At 48.8% G+C, this 26,475-nt stretch overlaps 2 protein-coding genes across 3 annotated transcripts in view; one reads left to right on the top strand and one right to left on the bottom strand.

The window, feature by feature from the left end:
• The first annotated feature begins 891 nt into the window (after positions 1-891).
• On the top strand, positions 892-17,993 carry OXTR (oxytocin receptor). Its single transcript, XM_011961277.1, has 4 exons — positions 892-1,281; positions 1,909-2,004; positions 2,170-3,223; positions 17,082-17,993. The coding sequence occupies exons 3-4, from the start codon at positions 2,302-2,304 to the stop codon at positions 17,327-17,329; spliced, it is 1,170 nt and encodes a 389-aa protein (XP_011816667.1). The 5' UTR covers positions 892-1,281; positions 1,909-2,004; positions 2,170-2,301; the 3' UTR covers positions 17,330-17,993.
• Positions 17,994-23,628: 5,635 nt separating this feature from the next.
• CAV3 (caveolin 3) overlaps positions 23,629-26,475 on the bottom strand; it is a 15,803-nt gene continuing 12,956 nt past the window's right edge. The window contains exons 2-3 of one of the 2 annotated variants that reach the window (XM_011961279.1): positions 24,518-24,865; positions 23,629-24,421 (exon numbers count right to left, since the gene is read on the bottom strand). In XM_011961279.1, the coding sequence (XP_011816669.1) occupies positions 24,524-24,865 (342 nt within the window). In that variant the 3' untranslated portion in view covers positions 23,629-24,421; positions 24,518-24,523. Of the gene's footprint in view, positions 24,866-26,475 lie in introns of both variants that reach the window. The other variant, XM_011961278.1, reaches the window with a different exon arrangement.

The following is a 26,475-nucleotide window of genomic DNA, read 5'->3' as shown; positions in this document are numbered from 1 at the left end:
TAGATAGGTACTATTGAGTAATACTGATTAATATTGCCTGCCACCCCTTGGCAATGCTGCCAAAATTCCCAGCCCCATTCTGGAATGATTACTCAGCTAGAACCCTGGGATCCAGGTGCTGTAAGTTCGGCCCCTGGGATATCCTGGCATGGGGCTGTAATTGTGGATTAAGGAAACCCGGTCCTTGGCTAACTCAATTCTCTCCACATAATGAAAAGAGGGAGAAGTGAAATGTCAGGAGAAAATACACGTTTAATGCATTTTAAGGAGCCTTGTTTATTTTTGAATCCTGGCCTTTTTTTCTGACTTAATTCGTGGCCACTGTAAATTACTTCAAAAAATGATTTTAGAATAGAGAAGGGGCAGGGAGGCTGAGAAGCTGTCTTTAACCTTTTATCTTCCTTTGGCATGATTTAGGATTTTAATTCTGAAGCACGACAAGGAGGAAGAAACTGCTCTTAGCCGCAGACAAGCAGAATCACTTTAAATGAAGACCGAGTGTTGTGCTTCAGAATTTCCTCTAAAACTACCTAAAGAATAAAGCCTCTCCCAACCCTGCTTAGAATAGAGGCCATTTCTAATTCCTCATTAACGGGAATAGGAACAAAAGTATTCCAAAGCAAAGACTTACTTGAGTTCACTGCTAAAGCCACTACATCAAGCTGGAGGTGTGGGGGGAGAGAAAAGGCTGAAAATTAACATCATTTTTGGAAAATAATCAGTTTAAATGCTTTTGTAACTTCATCACTATCTACCCGGGGAAAAACATTATTATTCAAGCCTCCTATGTGTCTCAGAGTCAGGAGCTTCCAAACCAAGAAAGGAAGAAACGGGCGGGTTATTTACGAGTTCCCTCCCTTTCGCAGTTTTAAACCACTGCAAAATAAACCCATTTGTTAAGTCTCGGGGACCAACGCTGGGCGAACCAGCCCCGCTCCGCAGGGGTCTGCGCGGCTGGCCTCGTCCGCCCCCTAGCGGACCCGTGCAATAGTGCAGCCTCCGCTCCAGCGCACAGCGCCGCGTCCAGACGCTGTCCGCGCGCGCAGCCTCGGCGGCGCTCCTCGATCACCTCCTGTACCCATCCAGCGACCAGCTAGGCTGCGGCGAGGGGATTACAACCGAGGCTCCAGAGTCAGAGACCTCAGCCTAGCATCACATTAGGTGCAGCCAGCAGGCCATCCCAACTCGGGCCGGGAGCGCACGCGTCACTGGGGCCGTCAGTCGCCGTGCAACTTCCCTGGGGGGAGTCAACTTTAGGTTCTACCTGCGGACTCCGTGCAGGTAGCTGGGTGCTAAGCAGGGATGGACGGGATGGCTAGGGCCGGTGGAGCCATCGGGACCCGAGGGGAGGTGGTGGGGTGCCTTGCACTCCTTATTCCTGGAGGAGCGCGGGGTGTTCCGAGAGATTGTAAAGTGACTTCTCGGGACTGAGACCCACAGTCCTTGATTAACTGGGTCCAAAGCGCAGGCCGGGGGTTCCTGAACCTTCGAGGCTGCCGGGCTGGGGAGGAGCTCCGCGGGAGGTGTCCATGCCAGCGTCTGGGAACAGCGCTTGGGCATCCTGGGCTTTGAGGTAGGGGTTCCCCCAGGAGGGACTGCGGAACCTGGTTTCCACCGAAGCAGGTGCTGTGGAAGTTCAGTTAGAGTCTCAGAAAGTAGGGTTAGACGGGGATGGCCCTGAGCTGGGGTTTCCCAGGCAAGTGGCTATTTGGGGATTTCCGGAGGAAGTACTTGAATTAATGTTTACTGGGCGAGGGGCTGGTATGGGGGTCCCGCGGGAGGTGGATATGCTGAGGGTCGGAGCGTGGGGCGGGTAGGTAGTTTGGAGATCCCTCGGGGAGGTGGTTTGGTTTTAGATTCCCAGTCCCGGAGGAAAGTGGCTGATTTTGACCCTCCCTTCTCCCCCAGTGGAAGCCGCTGAACATCCCAAGGAACTGGCACGCTGGGGGCTCTGGGCTTGTGGCTGCTAGAGGATTCCCGCTCATTTGCAGTGGCCCAGAGGAGGTACCTCCAACGGGGATTTCTGGGGTGGCGGCTGAGGAACCCGAGGCCGGCGGTTGTGCCCCGTGTTTCAGATGACTTGGGTTCCTGGGAATGGAACAAACACGCCCTACCCGCGTCGGAAGAGAAACGCGGCGGTCTCCTCACCGCTCTCCCGGTTTGTTTCAGGGTGGACCCAGCAGATCCGTCCGTGGAGTCTCCAGGAGGAGCCCCAGGCGCCCCTGCACCCTCCGACACGCCGGATCCGGCCCCGCAGCGCCAAGCCGTAAAGGGCCGGGGCGCACTGCGGCCGCCAGAGTCATGGAGGGCGAACTCGCAGCCAACTGGAGCACCGAGGCAGTCAACTCCAGCGCCGCGCCGCCGGGGGCCGAGGGCAACCGCACCGCCGGACCCCCACGGCGCAACGAGGCCCTGGCGCGCGTGGAGGTGGCGGTGCTCTGTCTCATCCTGTTTCTGGCGCTGAGCGGGAATGCGTGTGTGCTGCTGGCGCTGCGCACCACGCGCCACAAGCACTCGCGCCTCTTCTTCTTCATGAAGCACCTGAGCATCGCCGACCTGGTGGTGGCAGTGTTCCAGGTGCTGCCGCAGTTGCTGTGGGACATCACCTTCCGCTTCTACGGGCCCGACCTGCTGTGCCGCCTGGTCAAGTACTTGCAGGTGGTGGGCATGTTCGCCTCCACCTACCTCCTGCTACTCATGTCCCTGGACCGCTGCCTGGCCATCTGCCAGCCGCTGCGCTCGCTGCGCCGCCGCACGGACCGCCTGGCAGTGCTCGCCACGTGGCTCGGCTGCCTGGTGGCCAGCGCGCCGCAGGTGCACATCTTCTCTCTGCGCGAGGTGGCTGACGGCGTCTTCGACTGCTGGGCCGTCTTCATCCAGCCCTGGGGACCCAAGGCCTACATCACGTGGATCACGCTAGCTGTCTACATCGTGCCGGTCATCGTGCTCGCTGCCTGTTATGGCCTTATCAGCTTCAAGATCTGGCAGAATTTGCGGCTCAAGACCGCTGCAGCTGCGGCGGCAGAGGCGCCAGAAGGAGCGGCGGCTGGCGATGGGGGGCGCATGGCCCTGGCACGTGTCAGCAGCGTCAAGCTCATCTCCAAGGCCAAGATCCGCACGGTCAAGATGACTTTCATCATCGTGCTGGCCTTCATCGTGTGCTGGACGCCTTTCTTCTTCGTGCAGATGTGGAGCGTCTGGGATGCCAACGCGCCTAAGGAAGGTAGCCAGGGCTGGGAGACCCAGGAGGAGGGAGCCTTGCGGCTGGGGGACGCCCTTATCTTGCTGCCTCAGAATGTGCAGGGGTCTGTGGACTTCCTGGGGGGATAAGAGGGTTTGAAATCCCGCAGAGTCACTGCTCCATCATCCCTTGGCCAAATGACTTAGGGCAATTAATCTCCCTGAGCCTCCACTTTCTCATCTGTAAGGTGGCAATAAGGATAAAAGTACCAGCTGTCACCGGGCATAGGGGCATGCCATGAGAAAATGCAGTTAAAGTCTTTAGCACAGTCCTTGGGCTGCATATGGGCTGTGTGGTTTACTGTGGTGGTGGAACAGGTTCAAGGGACTCCATCTGCTTTCCTCCTGGTTAGGAGGAGGTGATTAGGAGGAGATGGTAGAGGTAAGCTTGGAACCCCTGGCCAGGTTCAAATTCCTTCAAGTTTAAGTTCACATTAAGCTGAACTTCCACTTTAAGTTCAAGAAATCCATTTGAAGCCAAGAAGTCTGGTTTGGACAAGGACAGCCTTTCAGGGTTGGGCGATTTATCCAACCAAGCCCCTAGTAGTTGAAGGGGGTGCTGGGGAGCAGAGGATTCCAAGGGAGAGGTGAAGACAAATCTCCGAACCCCTCATCGAGTGGAGGTCATGAGTCTCCATGCAGAGAGGTGAGTACTGCAAGAAGCGGTGGGCAGGCTTAGGGAGGAGAGTGCCCAGAACTGAGACTTCACTTCCACTACTTGCGGGAAAGAGGAGAAAGCCTGGAGGGGGACATTCAAGTTTGAGGGGGAGGCTGGGTGATTTCTGTAGGTGGGGAATGTGCCTTCCAGGTTGGAGGACTGCTGAGTACAAGGCTGAGGGTGGGGCAATTGTCCATTCTTGGCCTGTGCCAGAAAGCTAGGAGGAGGGCATAGAAGAGGGCGACCTAGGGAGAAAGCTTGGAGGAACAGAGGTATCCTAGGGCTCTGGGGTTTGTGACTGGTGCTGGGTGGCTGTCCCCAAGGCACAGAGCACCAGGCAGCTTCCTGTCCCTCCCTACCCTACAACCCCTTTCCAGTAGCTCATGTGGAAAGAGCAGGAGGGGTGATTGCTGGTGGTGAATGATTTATAAGTTTTTGTTTGAAGGTAATTCCATAATGCGTGCTGGATGCCGGGGACTTCAAATGTTTGTAAAGAAAGACCAAAGGATTTGCTTTCACCCTTTTTGAGTCCATATGCTGCAAATGTCCCATTTCTGTGTGCATTCACCACTGCTCCCAATAGTTTCAAATACATGCACCTGGGAAGTTGAAATTTCAGTGCCAGCTGCTTTTTCATTCAGTTTGGTAACTTTGCTTTGGTCCTTTCTGGAAATCACAGACTCCAGGCTTTACAGAACCCTCCCAGTTAGCTCAGTGTTTGCTTTAGTGGCCAAGACACTGGTTATTCAATATTTACTGAACGCGTGTGGCCCCTGGGCACACCTTACAGAGAGGGTTCTAGAGCCCAGAGAGGGGAAGGCACTTGCACCAGGTCACACAGCAAGTCAGAGGAAGAATTGGCATTTCCTGTGCCAGGGTTCTTATGAAGGGCACGTGATGAGGGAGTGGGGTTGGAGGCAAAAGCCAGTCGTAGAAATCTCTAAGTAAGGCCTTAGGCCACACCTGTTTCCTGGGCTGATCTGAAGAAACCAGATCCAGGTCTTGAGGAGCTCGAGCACCAACTGTCAAGGAAGTGAAACCAGCACCCCTTGGAGTAGATACTGGAGAGATGTGGGGTCTAGTCCTCCTCCAGCCCTTACTAGCTTTGGGATGTTAGATGAGAGATCCCTTTATTCTCCTTGAGCCTTAGTGTCTAGATTTTAAAATGAGGACATTTCAGCATTCAGTTAATTGATTCAACAGACATTCTGCTCCTCTCTCCTTGGGGTCCCCTCGCCTCTCCCATTCATGTCTCGAGTCTCTGGTGAATTTTCTCCTTCCCTCTCCTCCCAGTTCCCTCCTGTATGGCTTCCTGCTGTTCAGCCTGTCACCTGTACTCCTCTTCTCACTGTGTGTCCTCCCTAAAGAAGAGTGTGTGGGCAACACCCACGTCACATGTACCATGAAGCGAAGTTTAGATCTTTTCTACACTTTAAAAGCATGTCAACAATTGATTTCTTTGTCTTAGAAACAAAAGAGAGAGAAAGAAACAGACGCACACAGATCCTGGCCAGAGTGTGGCCAGAGAGGTTATAGGTCTTTTGAGTGTTTGTGGTCCTCTGAGGGTTTTCCTGGGGATGAGACCTTCAGTAGAGATGGGCTCCTGCTCAAGCCCAGGGGGCACGGAAAGAAGAGGACTTTAAGTATTTCAGGTCCTACTTCCCTTTGCTCCTTTAGGAATTCAAGGGGAAGGGTGGGTGTTGCATGAAAATCCCGGGGCTTCTCTTGGTCCTCCTTGGCATTTTGTCCCAGGTGCTGAGAAAAATCCAAACACAGACTGGCAGGGATTCATGACGCTGCTGCAGCCGGGACCTCCCTGCTACCCCAAGCGCACAGCCAGGAGCAGGAGCCCAGTTCAGATGTGAGCACCTCATCATACACCGAGGTGACGACGTGGACTCTGGCCACCACCAGCCTGGCCACATCATGCCCAGGCCTCAGGGATGCAGGGGTCAGAGTGGCTGTGAGCTCAGTTAGAACACCAGCCGTGTGTCCACTTGGCCTTAATTTGGATAATTGCAAGTAGCAGATGGAAGTGATGTCTACATCACTTTCGAGATACCTCTCGATCCAGAGGCCACCAGCAAGCGTTAAGGAAGGAATAAAAGAGAACCACACTCTAGCTTTCTCGAGAGGTTGTTATCGGAAAAGTAGAATTAATGCACAGCCTCACTTTCCTCTCCAAGAGGACAGAATTTAGAAGCAGAAATATCTAGACTGGGGCCCTTACTCCACTCATCACCTGAGGAGCCAGTACCCGGGCCTGTGGCTAACAGTGTGACGTCATGCTTGCGGGTGGAGCAGGCTCACAGGGAGGCAGGAGAGGCGGGGCACACATGGGTCTGTTCCTGCTTTTTCATGAAAACCCCAGGGAGGCAGGGAAGCTTAGTCAATGGCCCCCATCAAGGCTGCCAGAGTGGGTGGGATGTCACGCTTCTGGTGGCTGCAAATGTGGTGGCCCGGGGACACAAAGTCCCTCTCTCCTTCAGCGTTTGCTCTCTCTTTTCCATCTCTCCCTTGAGCGACTTCATTTCTTCACACACCTTCACAAATACCAAGGGCTGCCTTTATGGGTTTAGAGCTCACCTTGTTCCAAAAATAATGTGCGGTGGTGGACACAAATTTAGGTAACTCAACAAGATAAAAAAGATATGAGGAAACTGGGATAAAGCAGGCGGTAGGGAGAAGAAAAGGAAAATAAAAATATTACAATAATAGTAGTAATAATACTATTAATAATAATAAAGTCTCTCTGTGTATAGACAATCTTTACACGTGGTTACTTTTTATAAGTACCACAGAGGAAAACTTTGAGCTTAAATATTTTCGTGATTCAGAAGAAAGAGCCAATGGGAGCATCTGAGTAATTTAATGAGATCCATTTTTCAAAGCAGCCAGATGCTGTCGGGTGCTGACTTGATGAGGCTGGTGAGACTGGATGCCCCACGCAGGGTTTGATGAGCCCTTTATATATCTTCCGGAATTAAATTCCAAAGCCAAAGATTTGGCACCAGCCTTTTCCCTTGAACCCAGTGGCGTTTGCTATGCTGCTGGTTGCAGGGGCTCTGACCCTGGGGAAGTTCTGAGGGAGGAGATGAGGATGAGGAGGGAGTTTGGTAGAGTGGAGCTGTTTGTATTTCTAGGGTTGGTTGATGTTGGCTGAGTGTGGTGGACAGGATATGGGGTCTCTGTCTCTAGTCTTCTCTTTCCAGCATCTCCCTGGTAAAATGCCCAGTCTGGTGTCCTTAAGCCAGTTGTTTTACCTGCTCTGAGCCTCTGCCTCCTCCTCCATGTAATAAGGATAGCATGGCTCACTGCGTGGGGTTGTGAGGATTAAATGGTGTGACCCATGGCCCCTTCCTGATGGACAAGGTGGGGATTCTTGTCTTGAGCCTGGGTGGAGGGAATGGGAGTGGACAGCAGGCACAGGGAGGCTGGGAGGTGGGAGAGAAGCTTGTTAAGGCTGGAGAGGTGGACTGTGAGCCCTATTACAGCAGGGACACTGCTCGTCCTGTTCCTTACTTGTTAAGCCCAAACCCAATGTGTGGCTGTTTTGTGGCACAACCCCAGGGGATGCCTTTTACTCCAGGGGATGCCTGGTACAAGGCTGCACAGTCACTGATGGCTCAACCGGTGCTTGCCAAATATGTGGAAAATGGGAGCAGGGAGGTGAGTGAGACGGGGCAGGGATGGGCATGAAGAGCTGGACCCAGGAGGAATAGGGACTTTCTAAGTAGCCCTCCAAAACGGAACTGGCAATCTGGGAAAGAAAGGGGTGCCCCATCGCTGGGGGCGACCAAACATCTGTCAGGAGCACTGGACCAGGAGGAAGGCTGACAGGCACAGGAGGCCTGGTTTGAAGCATTTCCCCATCTGTAGAATGAGCTTCCCAGCCCCTCCCTGTTTCCGTGGGACTGAGGACCATCTGGCATGTCCCATCCATCTTTCCTTCTGTGAATGCTGTGCCTGAGGTGTGGGGGACCAGGCCCCTTGGAAGGGCTTGTTCTTGAGGTGATCCAGTGATGTGGAGAGCATGGTGGGCCGGCAGGAGGAACTGGGACAGGATATTTACTCTGGGCCACGAACAGTGCATGAGCTCGGCCCTTCTGGGTATAAATCACAGTAAGATGGATAGTTAACTTTAGACTCTTATATGATTCGGTAATTGTGTGTTCTTTTATGTTCTTAGCTAATGTTAATGTTTTCCCTTTGGGTTTCTGCCCTGAGGTGATTTCACTTCTTTTCCCTCCAAAGGTTTGATAAGTAACAGCTAAAAAGACAAAAACCAAAAACCAAAAAACTCAAAGAAAAACAAACTCCAAACCAGCGTCTTGGGTGAGGCCCTGTTTACATCATGTTTCCATTTGATGGCTGTCTGTGTGGGTTTCGGGAGGGGTGTGGAGGGGAAGAGGGATTGTGGAGGGCCTCGGATCAGGAGGAGATTAGCAGGTGCCCTGGCTGCATCACGCTGTCTGTGGAAGCTGGATCAGGTCTGTGGCCCGGGCTGGCATATCTGAGTGTGATCTGAGGCACTGGCCTACCTGCTGACCTTACCACCTTGCCCTGACAACTTCTGGAAGCAAAGATAACCCCACCGGGCTCCCTCCCAGGGGCTGAAGCCAGACCGTATACACCAGACCCCACCTGCCAGAGCCCCCAGCCCCGGGAGACAGTACTGGGAAGTAGCCAGTCCCCTTCCGGGACCTGGTCTTGTTGCCATCTGTGTCATTTGGGGCAATGTCTCTTGATGCCCTCTGGACCTCTGCCATTCCCATCTGAGCAATAGGGATAACAGTTCATGATGGAACTCGATACCCTCTCTGGGCCTCAGCTTTGGTGAAGGGAGGAGTGGGATTAGTTGGTAACAGCAGCCACCACTGACTGAGTGCCCACTGGGAGTAAGGCCTGTGCCCGGGCCATTTCTGCTCCTCACCCTAGTGCAGCAAGGCAGGGACCCATCATGGCTTTTCTACAGATGAAGAAACCGAGGCTTAGAGAGGTGTGACCTGCCCACCATCACCGTTGAGTAAGTAATGGAGCTGGGATTGGAACCCAGTCATCTCACTCTAGAGACTGACGCACTGCATGACTACCCCAACTCCCTGCCGCCCTAGGCTAGCAGTTTTCCCGACGAGCTACACCTTCACCTTGGGGATCTCCTGGGTGCTTGTTAGATCGCTGGCCCTGCCCCAGATCCATGGAAGTCGAGCCCTCCCCCGCTATCTGGCCCCAAGGTCCTGACATCTTGGGCTCTTCCTGCAACACCTACACACACACACACCTAGGTACACATCTGCTGATGGCACTGCCCTCCCAGCACTCTGGGGTCAGTGCCATGCCCCTCGCATCCTCCCTGTGTCCACCAATTCCATCATCTTAGCTGCACCACATGCCTCCTGTGGGCAGTTGCTTTCTCTTTCCATTATCACCTTCTTGGTTTAGAGGATGATTTTTCAACTTTGGCACTACTGATATTTTAGGCTGGATAATCTTTGGCGTGTGTGTATGTGTGTGAGGGAGGAGCTGTTCTGTGCATGGTAGGATATTTAGCAGCATTCCTGTCCTCTACGTGCTACTTGCCACTAGCAACATTCCTGCCAGCTGTGGCCACCAAAACTGTCTCTAGACATTGCCAAAACTTCACCAAGGGGCAAAGTCATCCCTGGTTAGGACCTGCTGGCTTAGACCCACTATTCTGCTTTTTAAACTAATACCCAACAAATGAATACTCTCTTGTTAGCACTGCCCTGGTCTCTGGCCAGCCTGCCTTGTGTACCCCCAGCCAGGCCTCATGATTTGCCACTTTCCACAAGTTCCTGTGGTCTTGCTGCCTTTGCACCTATGCTAATACTGTTCGTGCCGTGGGAACACCCACCCCAGTTTCTTCCATGGATTCCCATCCTTTGAAGCCCAAGTCCAGTGTGTGGGCTACTTTGTGGCACAACTCCAGGGGATACCTTTTACCTCATGGTCTATGAGCAGGGTGTTCCTAGGAACTGTGCAGTGCACAGCCTGAACGACTGAGCATGGCAGCCTCATCCAGTGCCCCTTTCAGGAAGCCATCCCTGTTTTCCCACTTTGGAGGGGCTTCTTCCTCTGAATGCTAACTCATTCATTCAAAAACACAGTTACTGATGCCTCTGCAGGCTCCTGTCCACACAACCTCTGCTTTCATCTGTCAATCCCCAAGTGAAGAGAGTTGGCAAGGGGCCCTCCCAAGCCCTTGCCCTCCTGTGACCAGATGCTAGCGTGCGTAAATGTGGGGCAGTCTGCTCAAGGTTGCTCACAGAATTCTGGGCACACCCACAGACCTCTGGGAGGGACACCCCCAGTTTCTGCTGGGCTAGTGTCAGGTGGAGCAGCAGCCCCATACACCTCAGGTGTGGGGCTGAGCCTGCCCACAACTCAGGTTGCTGGGATTCAGAATCTCAGGTTTCTGAAGTTCAGAACAGGGCTTAGGTTGTAGAGAGGGTGGAACATCCTGCTGGTGCAAGTCAGTGTAGCTGATGGAGTGGGAGTTATTTTGGGCACAGGTCTAGCATTTTAGCAAATGGGCTGCAGTTTCAGTTGGCGCAAAGTGGCAAGTCTAAGGATGCTGGGAACAAGAGTATTAAAAGGAAAGAGAAACAACTGTCTCACCTGGAGGAGACAGAAGGCCAGGTGGAAGGTTCTAGCTCTCGTTTAGAGGTACCCTAGACTGGGTCTTGCCTAAGGTATAGGTGGGAGGGAGGTGTAACCAGGTGGTCTCCTGTGTCCCAGCCCCGAGGCCCAAATCCTTACTCCTGATTCCTGCACTGAGGGGCAGCCTCTGCCAGTGTCTCCTTTTGTGCTCAGCCGGGAGCTAAGGCTTCCTGCCCTTTAGCCAGATGCTTCCAGACTATGGGCCTCTGCCCTCCCAGCCCATATCTCCCATCCCAACAGCACTCTTGCACATTCTGTTTCTCTCCCTTTCTCTCCACCTGACCATATCTGAGTACGAACTTAATTTTCCCAGAGGGAACTGCATTTGAGTCCAGTCACCTTATTGGGAGGCCATATCCTGTGGTTGAGCAGGGAAATTATTTGTAGCCCTTCCAACATACTGGCAGCAGTGGCTGATTTATCAGGACCTCTTACCTGTAATTTCATGCTTCAGTTCAATTCAGTTCCTTATTGAACTCTTCCTATTTTCTAGTAGCTGTTAGCAGCCTAAGGACAGCGCCACCAATAAGACACAGTCCCCGGCCAAAGAGTATCAAAAAATAATGGCAGTATGATGGGGTGATGCTGTTATAGAGGTATTTATTTACCAAGTACTGCAAATGCCCTGAGAAGGCATTAGTTGATCTGTCTCCCTGGGAAGAAATCAGGAGGGTTTCAGAGAGGAAGTATCATTTGAAAAGGGTTTTTGAGGGATGAATAGGAGCTTATTATGCAAAGAAGCAGATGCACATTCCACGCTGAGATCAAGAACGACGGACGGTTACTTTATTCATTTCTTCTTTCCTATCTATAAGATTTGAGCCAGTTGGAAGGAAGCTGCTCAAACTTTAATGTGCATTTTGTTAAAATGCAGATTCTGATTCAGTAGGTCTGTAGTGGGGCCCCAAGAGTTTGCAGTTTTGACGAGGAAACAAGTGATGCCTATCAGATGCCCTGTAGCCAGCCACTGGCTACACTTTGAGCAGCAAAGCTTTAATATATTATCTTTTACCAACACTCACTGTTTGCCTTTACGCATGTGGCCCAGATTGGCTGGAAGGCCTTGTCATTCCTTGAAGGGTAGTGAAGGGCTGGTCGTTTGCAGGAAGGCCCTGGCTTGTCTTCTTCCAGAATGTGGTTATTCTCAGGCCCAGCCCAGTGAGTCCAGCACACCTACCAGATTGGACCAGTGCTGCCGGAGAAACCCATTTTCAACTCTGTAGCCCGTCCGTTTGGCTCTTCACCCAGACCTTGCGCTACACGGGCTGATCACACATCTGTGATTTTTAGAAAAATCTTTTCTAAGAAGGCACCCTTTAGTATATATTGAGACTCAATCTTTCTATAAGCATACATTCAAAAATCATTTTCTTAAGAAAGGGCCTTCCATGGTTTTGTTCCCAGATGCCTGCACAGTCCTGTAGGAATAAGAGACTTACGTCTGAATTCCTGGTACTCTGGGGAGGCCCCGTAGCAAATGCTGGTTTCTCAAGTGCGGGCCTTTTGTAAGGTTGGCGGGCTTGCTTTGACCCAGCCAATCTCGGCCATGTGTCTTTGAATCATGTGAAACGTGCCAGTAGCCTCAGGAACAGCACAGCCCAGAGAGGCCATGGCCAGCTGCCTGTCAGCTGTTCTGGGCTAATTTGGGGTTTCAGTGCTGGGGTGGAGAGAGTGCCGGGAAATCCGGACAGGGGAGTTCTTGGGGCTTGAGGAAAGCCAGGCTGGGAAGGATGGAACGTAGACCTCTGCCTCCCACCCCTCCATGAATCATGGTGCCACGTAGAAATGCAGAGTTGATTCTCCCAGGGGCAGAATTGCCCAGCAGGGGATATTGGCGTTTGGTATGTGGCTGTTTCTGCTCATGTACCCCGCTTGGCACATAAGAGACTGCACTTGAAAACCACCCCTAGTCCTCAGCCTTGTGCCCAGCAGCCCCTTCCCCACATGCTTTACCCCCTGTTTAATATCCTGCTGGTCTTTTCAGTCTCTCTCATCCTGAGTCTGGAAATCACTTGAGGGCAGGGACTGCCCTTAGATCCCAGCACCTACTCAGTGCATGGCATGGAGTGGAGGCAGAATGAAAGGATGGATGTCTGACCTCTTCCTCCTCCAAGAAATGCCATAAGCATGAGACCAGCAGCCCCTGGGGAGTTCGGGTGCACAGCACCTCCTCTTAATTCTCCCTTCCTGGCAAGGACGGGAGAGAGGAAGTTTGCAGTCCTGGCATACTCAGGGCTCGATCGTGGGGCTAGATGTGATTTTTATGGCAGGCAAGAGGGATAGACATGATTAGAACTGGCTCTTCCATCGAAGACCCTGAGATCCTGCACCTGCCCACAGTTGCAGCAACCTTCCCTTTGGATTTCTAGGTCACTGACAGAATAAGTTTTTCCAAAATTGACTGTTAGAGTTCCTTTCTTGTCAAGTAATTCAATCCGAGGGCTCTGGGGTTTGATTTTTTTTTTTGAGCAGTGTAGGGAAAATGGGTTGAGGATGATTTCTCTAATTGTTCTGAGATTGGGAGTCTCCAGACTTGGATTGTAAAGAATTGCAGTAGTTGGTCATAGTTCACAAGCATTAATGCTAATATTAATAACAATAACTTGAAAAAACACTTTGCCAGTCACAAAGCCCTTTTACACTATCTTTAATTTGTTTTTGCATTTTCTCAATAGCCTTATGATTACTGCCTCCATGCTACAGATGAGGAAACTGAGGCTCAGGCAGTAGATGTAGTTCAGAGAGTGATTAGGTGAGGGGGGATCCAGGCCCCAGGGCTTTGCGTGCAGATCCTGAGTTCCTGGGTTCTCCTCCCTGCCTCTCAGCCAGTGTTTCTGTGGGCCAGGGGCTCCCACTGTGAACAGCTTCCTTTCCTGAGGGACCCCGGAGAACGGTCAGGCCCATGAGGACTTGTAGGTCCTCCTCTCTGCGCTGACCTCATTGTGGTTGCATTGTGTGGAAATGGGGAGGTAAGCCAGTCTCCGTGGGAGCTTGGGAGTGGCCATTGCCCCTCGGAGAAGCCCAGATGAAGGCTTGGGTCCTGGCCTTTGCACATGTGCACTAAGCAGTCATTGGGTGTGGCAGCTCCTTTTGGCCAAAGGCAATGCCCAGAGAGGAGCTCAGCTGTGAGCATTTGGCAGGCAGCTCTTGGGCAGCTGGAGGAATGGGTGCTCAGGGGGGACTACAGCATCCACAGCATCAAAAATGGGGAATGGGTAGTGCTTACTCTCAGTGGTGGACCACATTTGTTTTGGGAACAGGGAGGTTGCTCTCTGTTCCTCAAATTATAACATTAGGCAAACTGCCTAACCACCTTCTATCTTGGCTTTGGGACGGACAGGATTCACTAACTGGAACCAACCTGGCCTGTGAGGATGCTAACTTGTTTTTAAAAGTAATCAGTCTTCATTAATGTGTGAACACAGGGTGACTTGGTGTGTGCCCTTGAGGAAATGACTCTCCTTCTCTAAGTTTCACTTTCCTTATCTATAAAATGAGGATAAGGCTACTTTGAAAACTGTACTCTTCTGGGCAGGCTCAAGCAGTGATTATGATGGTCCACATTGTCACATCCTCACATGGAAAATGTGAAATGTAAGGACAATGTTTTCCATGCTTTGTTCTGTTCCAAGTCCTCTGTAGTCCTGCGAAGCCTTTCTTGCCACAAGAAAGGGGAATGCTATGGCCTAAACAAGATAGAATAAGTGCAGAAAGCAGGTTGAAGTGGAATCTGTAGTCACTCACCTGCTCAGTAACCATCAATGGCTCCCTATTGCCCATGCAGTCAAGTGGGCAGACTCTACCTGGATTTAAGATCCTCCTGTCTGGTTCCAAACCATCTTTCCAACCTCTTCTCTTCTGAAACTCCCCCTTTCCCTTCTTGCCTCCTGGGAAGTCCCTGAATGATCTTGGCTGTTCTCAACCATGGGCCTTTATTCCTGCTGCCTCACCCCTTTGAAATACGCTCCATAGTCCCTGCTTTGTGTTCCTAAATAGATCTCCCCTGATGGTAGAGCTTTGAAGTGCTGTTCCTGGAAACTTAATGACTTGGGATGACTAGGATATTGACAAATTAAGAACAGCCAAATGTGCCCTTAGTGTTGGTGACTTGACATGAGCAGGTTCAGCTTAGAGAGGGCCCTTCATCCCCTGAGGACCCACTCGAGGTCACTCGTGTCTGTGGCCGCCAGGTGGGATCAGAGTTGCTGGTTAGACTTCTCCCACCCACACCGGCCTCTTGGAGGCAGAAGGATTGGTGGCTACTTAGGAATTCATTAACTCTTTTCTTCTTTGTTGTTGATGTTTCTGTAGTTTTTTTTAAAAAAAAGGATAAAAAATTTGAAAGATCCAAAGAGTAAAGAATGAGACCAATGGTTTACATGAACAGATAAGATTGTGCCAAATAACTGTGTCCAAGTAGGCAAAACACGGTGTCTTTCTGTTCACTTCGTTGCCGATGTTTCCTTCTATCTCATTGCAAAGCTTTATACACCTATGTCCTTCCCTTTGTGGTTGGCAGTTTGCAAATGTTGACTTTTGCATGTTGCATGTTGATTTTTGCCTCTTTCATTATTTCTAAGACATTCTGTTTTTAATCTTGTGTGTGAATTTTAATATTGTTGGTGAAATATTGCACCAGAGTTTCTAAACTTAAATTCATCTTCTTATCCATCCAAATCAAAGCAAATTTCTTAACAAACTATTTTTTGTTAAAAGCAATGAATTTAGTAATATTGGTCATTTTTCTTTCACTTTTCCTCTTTTCTATTCTTTATTATTTTAGTACTAAGAGTTAATTTCCATTCTCTGCTTTCTAAAAACTCTCTTTTGCAATAATTTTGTTTTCTGTCTGTCGTAGCTTGCTTTTGTTCCAACAGGTGCACCAATTAATTAGACCAGTGGTTCTTAACCTTGAGGGTGCATTAGAATTACAACATTCCTGAGCCCTACCTCCAGAGGGTAGTTCTGGGGTGGGGCCTGAGAATGTGCATTTCCAGCAAGTTCCCATGTGATGTGTCGCTCTGGGGGGACCCACTTTGAGAGCCACTCATGTAGACTTACCAACAACCAACCGCCTTTCTTTCCTTGGTGCTTGAAGACTTTGCTGATAAACATCTCTGTTCTCTTCATCAGCGGCCACATCTAGATTTTGCACCTCTCTAGCATCCCCAGTGAAGAGTCCTTCCCTGGATTTAGCTCTTGAACTCTAGAATTATTTGTCGAAAAATTTTGCAGAGCAGACAGAAAGAAGACTAGTGGATTTTCCCCACCTTCTTGCAGATGCCTTCACAAACAAGGAGGTGGCTCAACAGAATTCCTAGCTGTTTTCCTTGTGGGTTTCTGGAGACGTTGCCTGGCCTTGTCTGTCATCAGGAGATGTCTGATTGTTCAGATTGAAGGCCATTGAAAGAAGCCAGATTTTTATCCTCGTGCTTGGAAGTACCTAGAATTAGGAATTTTTTCTTCCTCCTTGAAGTTTTGGTTTGTGACAGGCAATGTTTTGAAGCTGATTTCTGATCATTAATTTCGACTGCAGCTCCATGAGTCCTCAGTATAATAGCCTTTACGGAGTGCTTCAGATAATTTTCATGTCACTTTCTTTTTCCTGCATGAGTCTTATTGTCATGCTGAAGTAGTGCTCTTAGGCACAGCTTCATGGAGATGCTTTCAGTTGATCAGCCGTGAAGATGTCATACACTTTCTTGCTGCCACGCCTTTGCTGGTGCCATTCCTTCTGCCTGGAGCACATTTCTTCCCTGCTCTGCCTGGAAAAACCATAGGCATCTTCGGGAATCAGCTCACATGCCCCGTTTGTGGGGCCGGCTGTGACTCTCAGAGCGGCACCCCCTTCCTGTGCCTACCTAACTCACAAGATGTCCACATCATGGTGTTTCTCATTTTATTTGATTGATTTGCCAGGCACATAGTCATGATAGCAGCCATCATTTATTGGGCACCCACTGTGTATGAGGCACTCTTTAATCCTAGCAGCAGTCCTCAGAGGTTTGGGCACTCTCCTTATGCCCACTTAAAGATTAGGAAACCGAAGCTTCTTAGGGACTTCAAGTAACTAGGCGCTGGTGAGGCTAGCATGAAAACTGGGTGTTGCAGCTTCTGTGTGCTGTGCTTGTAGACGCATGAAGTTGTAGGCACTCAACACTAGTTGTGTGAGTGATGCATGAAAAGGTGACTGTGATAGATACAGCTTCTGCTGAGGGAGGTAGGCAGTGGGAAAGCTGCTGGTGAGAGAAAGGCAGGGACAGTTCCAAGCCTGGGCTGAGCCTGGTGGGGAGGGTTTGGAGGACAGCCTGAAGGCATGTCCAGCACAAGGAGGAAGAAGGAAGACAAACTTTGCCTCTTTAGTACCTCATCTTGTGATTCAGGATGTAGTACTTGGACAAGCCTGTCACTCACGAAATGGTGTTTAAGTCAGATAGGTCTGGGAGTGTCTCCAGTGTTAATTAACGCCCTTTTCTCCTTTCTCCTGCCCCCGTCCCCTCAGCCTCGGCCTTCATCATTGTCATGCTCCTGGCCAGCCTCAACAGCTGCTGCAACCCCTGGATCTATATGCTGTTCACGGGTCACCTCTTCCACGAACTCGTGCAGCGTTTCCTGTGCTGCTCCGCCAGCTACCTAAAGGGCAACCGCCTGGGAGAGACAAGTACCAGCAAAAAGAGCAACTCGTCTTCCTTTGTCCTGAGCCATCGCAGCTCCAGCCAGAGGAGCTGCTCCCAGCCATCCACGGCATGACCCACCAGCCAGGGCCAGGGCTGCCGCCTGAGGTTCGGGCTGTGCTGGCATAAGTGGTCGGCCCCTAGGTGATGGCATATGTTTGTGTGTAAGGTACCTATCAGTTTGTATCTCTCCACTCTTTGGGGTGGCTTCAGTGGGGTAGAGAGTGGTCTCCATGATGGGAGATGATAGGGAACTCAGCCATCAGGCAACCCCCTCACCTCCTACACGTACTTCTGCCACCCTGAACCCACTGCTACCCTGGGCAGTGGGTGGCTTGTTTTTTCTCCTGGACTTGCAATTTCACACCAGTATCTTTTTACTTCTTTATTCCGGGCTATTGTGAAAAGAAGGAAATATAAGATTGGTGACCAATTGGGTCAGGAAGTCCAGTGTTCTGGACTTGGGGTAAGGAGTGGGGTTGGGACCTCAGATGGGGAGGGTGGTGTTAAGATCCTCCTGACCTCAAAGTGTATTTGCCTTTAAGCAAACAAATGCTGGGGTCTTTGGGGACCAACTTGTCAGAGGGTAGCACTAGAAGAAGGGGATTACCTTGTAAGACCATCTGGCACAGTGGACCAATTAGAACTTGAGATAAAAATATTTAAGAAGCTAATGTTTAAGAAGCGTTTGGGAAAGAAAAAGAAATAAATGCATCCAGATTGGAAAAGAAGAAGTAAAACTATTTGCAGATGACACCATTTTGTGTATAGAAAATCCTAAGGAATTCACACACACACACACACACACACACAAACACACAGCTTATTAGAACTAATAAGCAAATTCCTCACGGTTTCAAGATATAAGATCAATATACAAAAATGAATTGTATTTCTTTATACTAGCAACAAACAATATGAAAACGAAGTTAAATAATTCCATTTATAATAGCATCAGAAAGAATAAAATAGGAATCAACTTAATAAAACAAGTGCAAGACTGAAAACTACAAAATTTGGAAGAAATTAAAGGAGGCTTAAATAAATGGAAAAACATCCTGTGTTCACGGATCAGACTTAGTATTGTTAAGATGGCAATACTATCCTAATTGACATACAGATTCAGTGCAATCCTTATGAAAAATCATAGCTGGCTTCTTTGCAGAAATTGATAAGCTGGTCCTAAAATTCATAAAGAAATGCAAGGGACCCAGAATAGCCAAATAAGCCTTGAAAAAGAACAAAGTTGGTGCATTCACACTTTCTGATTTTGTAATTTATGATAAAGATACAGTAATCAGCTCAGTGTGTTTAAGGATAGACATACGGAGTAGAATAAAGAGTACAGATATGAACACTTATACTTACGGCCAATTGATTTTTGACAAGGTTCCCAAGACAATTCAATAGAGAAAGAAGAGTCTTTTCAACAAATGGCACTGAGACAATGATATGCGTGTGCAAAAGAATGAGGTTGGACCTTTACTCACACCATGTGCAAAAATCAACTCAAAACGCATCCAAGATTTAAATATAAGAGCTGAAACTAGACAATCTTAGAAAGAAACATAGACTTAGATCTTTGTAACCTTGAATTAGGCAGTGGTTTCTTAGATATGACACCAAAGATACAAGCAACCAATGGAAAAATAGGTAAATTGGACTTAATCAAGATTTGAAGCTTTTGTGATTCAACAGGCCCTATCAAGAAAGTGAAAAGATAACCTGCAGAATGGTAGAAAATATTTGCAAGTCATATATATGATAAGGGACTTGTATCTGGAATATAGAAATAACTCTTATAACACAACAATAAGGAGCAAAATAAAGCAATTTTAAAAATGGACTAGTGATTTGAATAGACATTTCTCCAACGAAGATATGCAAATGGCTAATAGGCACATGAAAAAATGCTCAACATTATTATTCATTAGGGATATGCAAGTCAAAACCACAATGAGATTCCAGTTTACAATCACTAGGATGGCTACAATAAAAAGATGGACAACAACAAGTGTTGGTGAGGATGTAGAGAAACTGGTAGAAATTTAAATTGTTGGTGGGAGCATAAATGGTGCACCTGCTTTGGAAAACAGTTTGGCAGTACCTCACAAAATTAAACATAGAGTGACCATATGACCCAGAAATGCCACTCCTAGGTATTTGCCCAAGAGAAATGAAAACATACATACACACAAAAACTTGTACACCAAAGTTCATAGCAACATTATTTGTAATAGCCAAAAAGTGGAAACAACCCAAATGTCTATCAACTGATGAATGGGAAATAAAATGTGGTCTATCCATACAATGGAACATTATTAAACTCTAAAAAGAAATGAAATACTGACACATGCCACAACATGGATGAACCTTGAAAACATTATGCTAAGTGAAAGAAGCCAGTTGCAAAAGACCACATGTTGTCTAATTGCATTGAAATACAATGTCCAAAATGGACAAATTTATATAGAGAGAATATAGATTAGTGTTTGCCAGGGCCTGGAGGCTGCGGGAGATGAGGCGTGACTACTAAGGGTTTGGGGTTTCTTTTTGGGGTGATGAAAATGTTCTGAAATTAGTGGTGATGGTGCACGATTTTGAAAATATACTAAAAGCCAATCAACTTTAAAAAAATAAAAATAAACAAAAAAATATTCAACAGATGAATTCAGAGAAGGCCAGCTTGACAGATGAATTCCTTGGAATCTCTTGCCTCTCAGAGCTTTTGTTTCTCTATGTGGCTCACTGCTTGAGAGGGATCTCATGGTTTTCTCACTCGATTTTGCTGCAAGAGATGATGTCTCTATTTGGCAAAATGTAACAGCAATGATAATATCCCTATTTTGTAAAGGCACGAGTGATGCCTTGTAGCTGCAGGTTGTTATGTTTTATATAAAATAGAAATTCACTAGGGGTGTCAGGGGTTTTTCTTACCTAGTGAACATGTTCTCAAATGTCCTCTCAGCCTTGAGGTTAGGACATGAACACGTCTAAGAAATACTTTGTCACTAAATACAGAACACTATTGATCAGAAGTTTACTGTCAGGGACTGGCCAGCTCAGTGCATGGTGGGGCGCCTTTTAAGTTTCCAGACACATTGTTGTACTTACTGGGATACAGCGGGAGCACTCTCAAAGGCCACAGATCCATTCTCTCTCTTTATAACACACTTTCTTCTTCCTCCATGCTGCAGTAGCCACATAGCCACACACATGCGCATACACACACAATAGAATGAGCTAGCATTGTCTAGATGTTCTGGGAGAAGAGAGGCATGCACTGAAATGTCCATGTTCAAAGTCTAAGGATTTAGCACAAGGTCTTCAGTATTATCTGGAGATTGAAGATAGTATCATCTTTGGACTGCAAGGCACTGCTAAGTGTTGCTGGGACATGCATGAAGAGCGTCAGCACCAGCCAGTCCTTGCTCTTTGGGAAGCTAACAGGATGCTGTTCTGGGGCCTCTGTGCCCATGTACTGGAACACTCGTGTGCTCTGGGCGCAAATGCAGCAGTAGTGGTGTCTGTTAGCATCCATGCCTCGCTGCCCACCAGCCAGAGATGACCGAGGTCTCTGCTGGTCCCAGGGAAGTTGCCATCCTAGGAGCCAACAGAGGCCACCAGGTATCAAAGGGTCAGCAACTCACAGTATATTTTCTGACCAGGAGCACAGCCTTCCTAGAAACCCTGAGTTATGAGATTATTGGACATCAGAACCAAGTGGGATACTTTGTCGTTCTCTTCATGCGAAAGCTCTGGTGGGTACGTTGGGTCTCATTATGCACAGGAGTCTCTTTTATGGCAAATAAGTGACATTCAATTTCAATAGCCCCATTGGATCTCCTTGAGAGCATTTTCACCATTTCTCAGTCTTTCCCCAAACAAAGCCTAGAAAAATGAGCACAGGGGTTCTGAATGCTACCTCAGGCTCAGTTGTTTTTGGCCTCCTCCCCAGACCTCGTGCCTGAGGTCTCCCAACCACCTTTCCCTACAGTTTCAGACTTGTTTACAACCATATGCATGGCTGGGGTTGTCAGGAAGTGGGAGCTGCAGATTGTCTTCTGCAATGTTTCATGGCTCTGATCATCAAAAGTGAATGTGGAAACTCTGAGTCTTACTTCTTTAGGCGCTGAAAAAAAAATCTGACACATACTTTGGTCTCCTTTTGGGTTGAGTCTATGTTTTGCCACTTCAGGAAATGTAAAGGGACAATGCAGGCTGTCTTTTAAGAAAATTCTGGTTTCAAAGTGTTTAACCCTTTTTGTATTCAACAGCAATGAAACGCCACTTAAGGCAAAATGTGAATGCCTTGATTTTGTTCTACTGTGGTGACTTGCTCTGGCACCCCTCTGTAACTGTGCCAGTTGGTGAATGGCATGGCTGATCATAAGGTGTCTGCTTCATTAGCTGCTTGGTAGAGACTGCACTTAATAAACATTTGTTTCCATACATTGCTTTGTCCCTGTTCTTCCTCCCAAGAACGGTGACTGGAACACGTGGCTTGTAGAACCCAGATCCCTGCAGGGCTTCAGAGCTATTGGCCTGATTATGGCACAGGTGCATGGACTGTGGCAGGGTGTGGAAGGGGGCCCTGGTCCCATTCTCTGGAATCACAGGTGCACTCACTTGTCAGAGTTCTGTGGGAAGATGCTCTAAGATTCAGGAACAAACATTTGTATGATGTCCCCGAACCTGCTCTGAACCACAGTTGAACTCTGGCGATAATAGGATTCTAGACTGTTACCTTGAAGGAACACTAACACTTATTTCTTAAAAGTGGATTTGGGAGCCATCTGCAGCATCACAAATGAGTTTGTGTTAAAATGCAGATTCCTGGGCCCCACTATTGAATCAAACTCTGGAGCTAGAGCTTTGGAACCTGCATTTCAAACAGGAGTGCCTGGTGCTCCCTATGTATCTTATGAGAGGGAATTCCATCCTCCTGCCTCAGGCCCGTTCTCATCATACCCTCAATGTGATTTTCTGCCTGCTACTTCTCAAGGGGATTCCTGGAGGGAGAAGAACTCCTTGGACACCCATGCATCTCAGATGTGTATCCTGCCTCCAGTTCTGTGAACTTTGTGGGTAATTAAACACCGACCATAGTCTGCCCTTAGAGAAAGAGAGTGAGCTTGAAAAATTAGAGTCATCGTCAAATCCAGTTATAAGAAATACCAAGATGGCAAATTCTCTACATAACCCAAGACTCCAAGGCTGAAACGGACGGCCTCATGATTTCAAGACACATTTGAAAGGGCAGGCCCTTTGAGGAAGACATACATAACATCAGCCTTAATCCTTTTCAGCGGCAGGGAGCCTAGGCCTGCTGAGCACCTGAACAATGTGGAAGAGCCCCAAGGGAGAGCAGAGGCAGCAGGCTGGAGCCACAGCGATAACGCTGGCTAGGTGGGCGCCTTTTGGCAAGATTGCTGACTTCTCTGGACTGTAACTTTCTCATCTGCAGAAACAAGGGATGAATGATGAAGTGTTTAGGGGTAAAATATACTGATCTCTGCAACATATTTAAACGTGCATAAAGATGAGATTGTGGGATGGAGAGGGGTGGATAGATGGATAGGAATGTGAGAAAGCTGGGGTAGAAAAATGTTAATGGTAGAGCCTAGATGGGTAGGTAGCTGTTCAACTTTTCTCTGTGTTTGAAATTTACATAAGATGTTAGGAGAAAACCAAAACTGGGTAAAATTTTGGAGCCAAAATGCACATTAGAGATCATTTTGTGGATGATGAAATTGAGGCAGAGAAGGCAACCAGGAGCAGAAGCAGGACTAGAACCAAGGCTGCCTGCGTCCTAGTTCCTAAGCTGTGTGCGGTCCACTTCACCACACCGCCTCCCAAGACCACTGCCAGGCATGAATAATGTCTCCGAAAACCTGACAAGTGCTGTGGAACCTTAATTATATGAGACTTAAATGGGCGTTGCATGAAAAGAAAAATAAAAAAGGTCAGATAGAATTGGGGGATACTGGTCTAAAAAGATTTGCAGTAGCTGCCTCTTAGCAAATGATCTTCCCTCACGCCGGGGCATGGGGGCATCGTGGTGGGGTTGGGGGAGAGCGAAGGGCCACTGTGCTCCGTGGCTGGGCTGTCTTTTCTTTCTGGCTTCCTTACACTGTGTGCTCTACTGCAGGACTCGTCAGAGCCTTTAATGTGCCAATGCCTATTGAAAATCTGTGAGAGAAATATACAACATTTCCAAAGGAACCGGACCACAGATGCTAACACCCGTTCCCATCTTTTCTTTTTTAATGGCTAAGTTCTGGATAGCACACTTGGAAAAGACAGCCCTAAAGAAGATAACAGCAGTGTGTGTGTGTGTGTGTGTGTGTGTTTAAGGAGGAAGGAAGCGATACATGCTCTTTCTATTGCATTTTATTTCCATAGTGAGTCCACACATGCACAAATTAGACCTTGTGACTTCTTCACATCTCTTGAGGCTGAAGGTACTCTCATGTCAAATGGCAGTGCTGTGCATTTCAGGGGCTCAGTTAGCCAAAGGGGAGGTTCAGGGAGGCTTGAATGCAGGCCCTGCCCTCAGTGGTACCCTGGGAGGGTCACTGCCCCTGCCAGCCCAAAGGCCATTTTCCTCCATTGGTGCCTGCTATTGGGTTCAGGCAACAGGAATCACTTGAACATGATCTCCCAAGGAACATGTACAATCCCAGCAAACAATAGAATCCAAAGAAGAAAAAGACTCTGTTCTGTTCCTTGGATTTGGCCAAGTGAAGAGACAACCAGCTTTCCCTGTATCTGTTTTTCAGGGTAGTGAAGTGTATTTTTGGAGCTGGTCAGGACACAGACCAATCTTACAGGCATGAATAAAATGCATCATTCCCCAAATGCAGCCAAAATCCTTTATTCGAGCCACCCTCCTAATGCCAGTGGTCACTGGTCACTTTCCTGAGTGCACGTGGACAGGTTGGCCCCCGGTGGGAACCGCGTGTTGGTTTATGTTGTTACAGTACAAGTGAACGCAAAGACTTGCAGTAGCTGCCTCTTAGCAAATGATCTTCCCTCACGCCGAGGCATGGGGGCATCGTGGTGGGGCTGGGGGAGAGCGAAGGGCCACTGTGCTTCCGTGGCTGGGCTGTCTTTTCTTTCTGGCTTCCCTACACTTTGTGCTCCATCATGGAGTACAGAGCAGTCCCTAAAGAGAAAGAGCTCACCAGCAGCCCTTGTGAAGAAGTCCCCCGGGGACCAGCCTGGCCCAACGCCCCTTGCCCTGCCACCCTCGTTGCCCCACCTGGCTTTAGACCTCCTTCCGCAGCACCACCTTGATGCTGCTGCAGACTTGGCCCAGGGCCGCGAAGAGTGGGTTGCAGAAGGTGCGAATGCAGAGTGAGTAGATGTGGCTGATGCACTGGATCTCAATCAGGTAGCTCTTAATACACGGCACCACCGCCCAGATGTGGCAGAAGGAGATGCAGGCGAATAGGAAGCCCCAGAGCAGGGCCAGCGGGACACCCAGCAGCGTGGACAACAGGCGGTAGCACCAGTACTTGGAGACGGTGAAGGTGGTGTAGCTCACCTTCCACACGCCGTCAAAGCTGTAGGTGCCCACAGGCTCTGCAATCACATCTTCGAAATCCACCTGCAGGGGCGGCAAGGGGAAGCCTCAATTCACAGAAGCCACTCGCTTCTCAAGCTTTTGAGTGTGTGCGTGCATATGTCAGAATCCCCTAGAGGTCAGGTTAACCTTGGCAGCTGGACCCTACCTGTATTAGGCTATTCTTGCGTTGCTCTAAAGACATACCTGAGGCTGGGTAATTGATAAAGAAAGGAGGTCTAATTGGCCCATGGGTCGTGATCTGTGCCGGAAGCATGGTGCTGGCATCTGCTTGGCTTCTGGTGAGGCCTCAGGGAGTTTTCAATCATGGCAAAAGAAGGGAGAGCAGTCGTCTCCCGTGGTGAGGGTGGGAGCAAGAGAGAGAGCTGGGCGGGGTGGAGGACTGCCACAGTTTACAACAACCAGATCTTATGAGAATTCTCTCACTATTGTGAGGACAGCACTAAGCCACAAGGGATCTGCCTCTGTGATCCAATCACCTCCCACCCAACCCCACCTCCAACATTGGAGATTATGTTTCAACATGAGGTTTAGAGGGGACACAGATCCAGACCATATCATCACCCCAGGATTCCGACTCCCCAAGTCTGGAGTGGGGCCTAAGGCTCTGTATTTCTAACAAGCTCCCTGTTGAGTCCAAGCTGCTGTTGTTCCTAGGCACCACTGACCAACACAGCATGCTCGTTCAACCCCCTCAAGGTGAGTGACTTGCTTAAAGCCAACAGTGACTTAGTGGTAGTGCTACAGCCGCAGCTCTCAAATTCTATTGTTTTATGATTTGAAGGGTGTTGGACAGTCGTATGCATCCTGCAGCGATTTACTGGCATCTGTGGATTGGATGGTGAACAGGCAGAGGTTGCTCACGTCACTTAGCTAACCTCTCTCGAGCCCTGCTATGCATGAAGCCCCTTCCTAGCTGCCTACACATGGGTGATGTCACTTAGCATCACTAAGTCTGAGGTGTTTTGTCTGTAAGATGGAGTCAATGACAATATTCCAGTGGTATCATGAGGATGAAAGGATGTGAAGCTGTAAAATCCACTGGTCCATGGTGAAACCCCATCTCTACTAAAAATACAAAAAAAAAAAAAAAGATAGCCAGGCATGGTGGCGGACACCTGTAGTCCCAGTTACTCGGGAGGCTGAGGCAGGAGAACAGTGACAACTCGGGAAGCAGAGCTTTCAGTGAGTCGAGATCGCGCCACTGCACTCCAGCCTGGGCAGCAGACATTCCGTCTAAAGAAAAAAGCTCCACTGGTCAGTTAAACAGCAGTGAACCAACTTAGCTGCTTAATGACTGGTCTCTCCATGGTTGTTACCAGTACAGCCTGCCAAATGGGAGGTTGCAGAGCTGTTTGCTAATGCCTGTAACTGTTCTGAGATGTTTTCTTTCTAGCAGTGCTCCTGGGCTATTTAAATAAAAAGGGGATGAATGGAGGTACACACTAAACAGATCAACAGGAGGGGCCTGTGTGGGGATCTGCAGCCGAGGCTCCAACTTCAATCTTCCCGGCTAGTCCCTTTCCCACTTTGGTTATGGGGAGGGGATCCTCTCCTCTATTGCATCGCCATTATTAAAATTACTTTCATTATTAAAAATATGGCCACATCACAGAGAATTAATAGAATAGAAA

This window comes from Colobus angolensis, unplaced genomic scaffold (genome assembly GCF_000951035.1).
Source record: "Colobus angolensis palliatus isolate OR3802 unplaced genomic scaffold, Cang.pa_1.0 Scaffold544, whole genome shotgun sequence".
Lineage (NCBI taxonomy): Eukaryota > Metazoa > Chordata > Mammalia > Primates > Cercopithecidae > Colobus > Colobus angolensis.
Note: the sequence above shows the minus strand (reverse complement) of the source record. Positions and strands in the feature narration are given on the sequence as shown.

Bases quoted from the DNA above. Each gene is read 5' to 3' on its own strand.
- OXTR (XM_011961277.1), top strand. From the start codon at position 2,302: ATGGAGGGCGAACTCGCAGCCAACTGGAGCACCGAGGCAGTCAACTCC. The intron at 3,224-17,081 runs GTAGCCAGGGCT...CCGTCCCCTCAG, and splicing joins TGCCAACGCGCCTAAGGAAG to CCTCGGCCTTCATCATTGTC.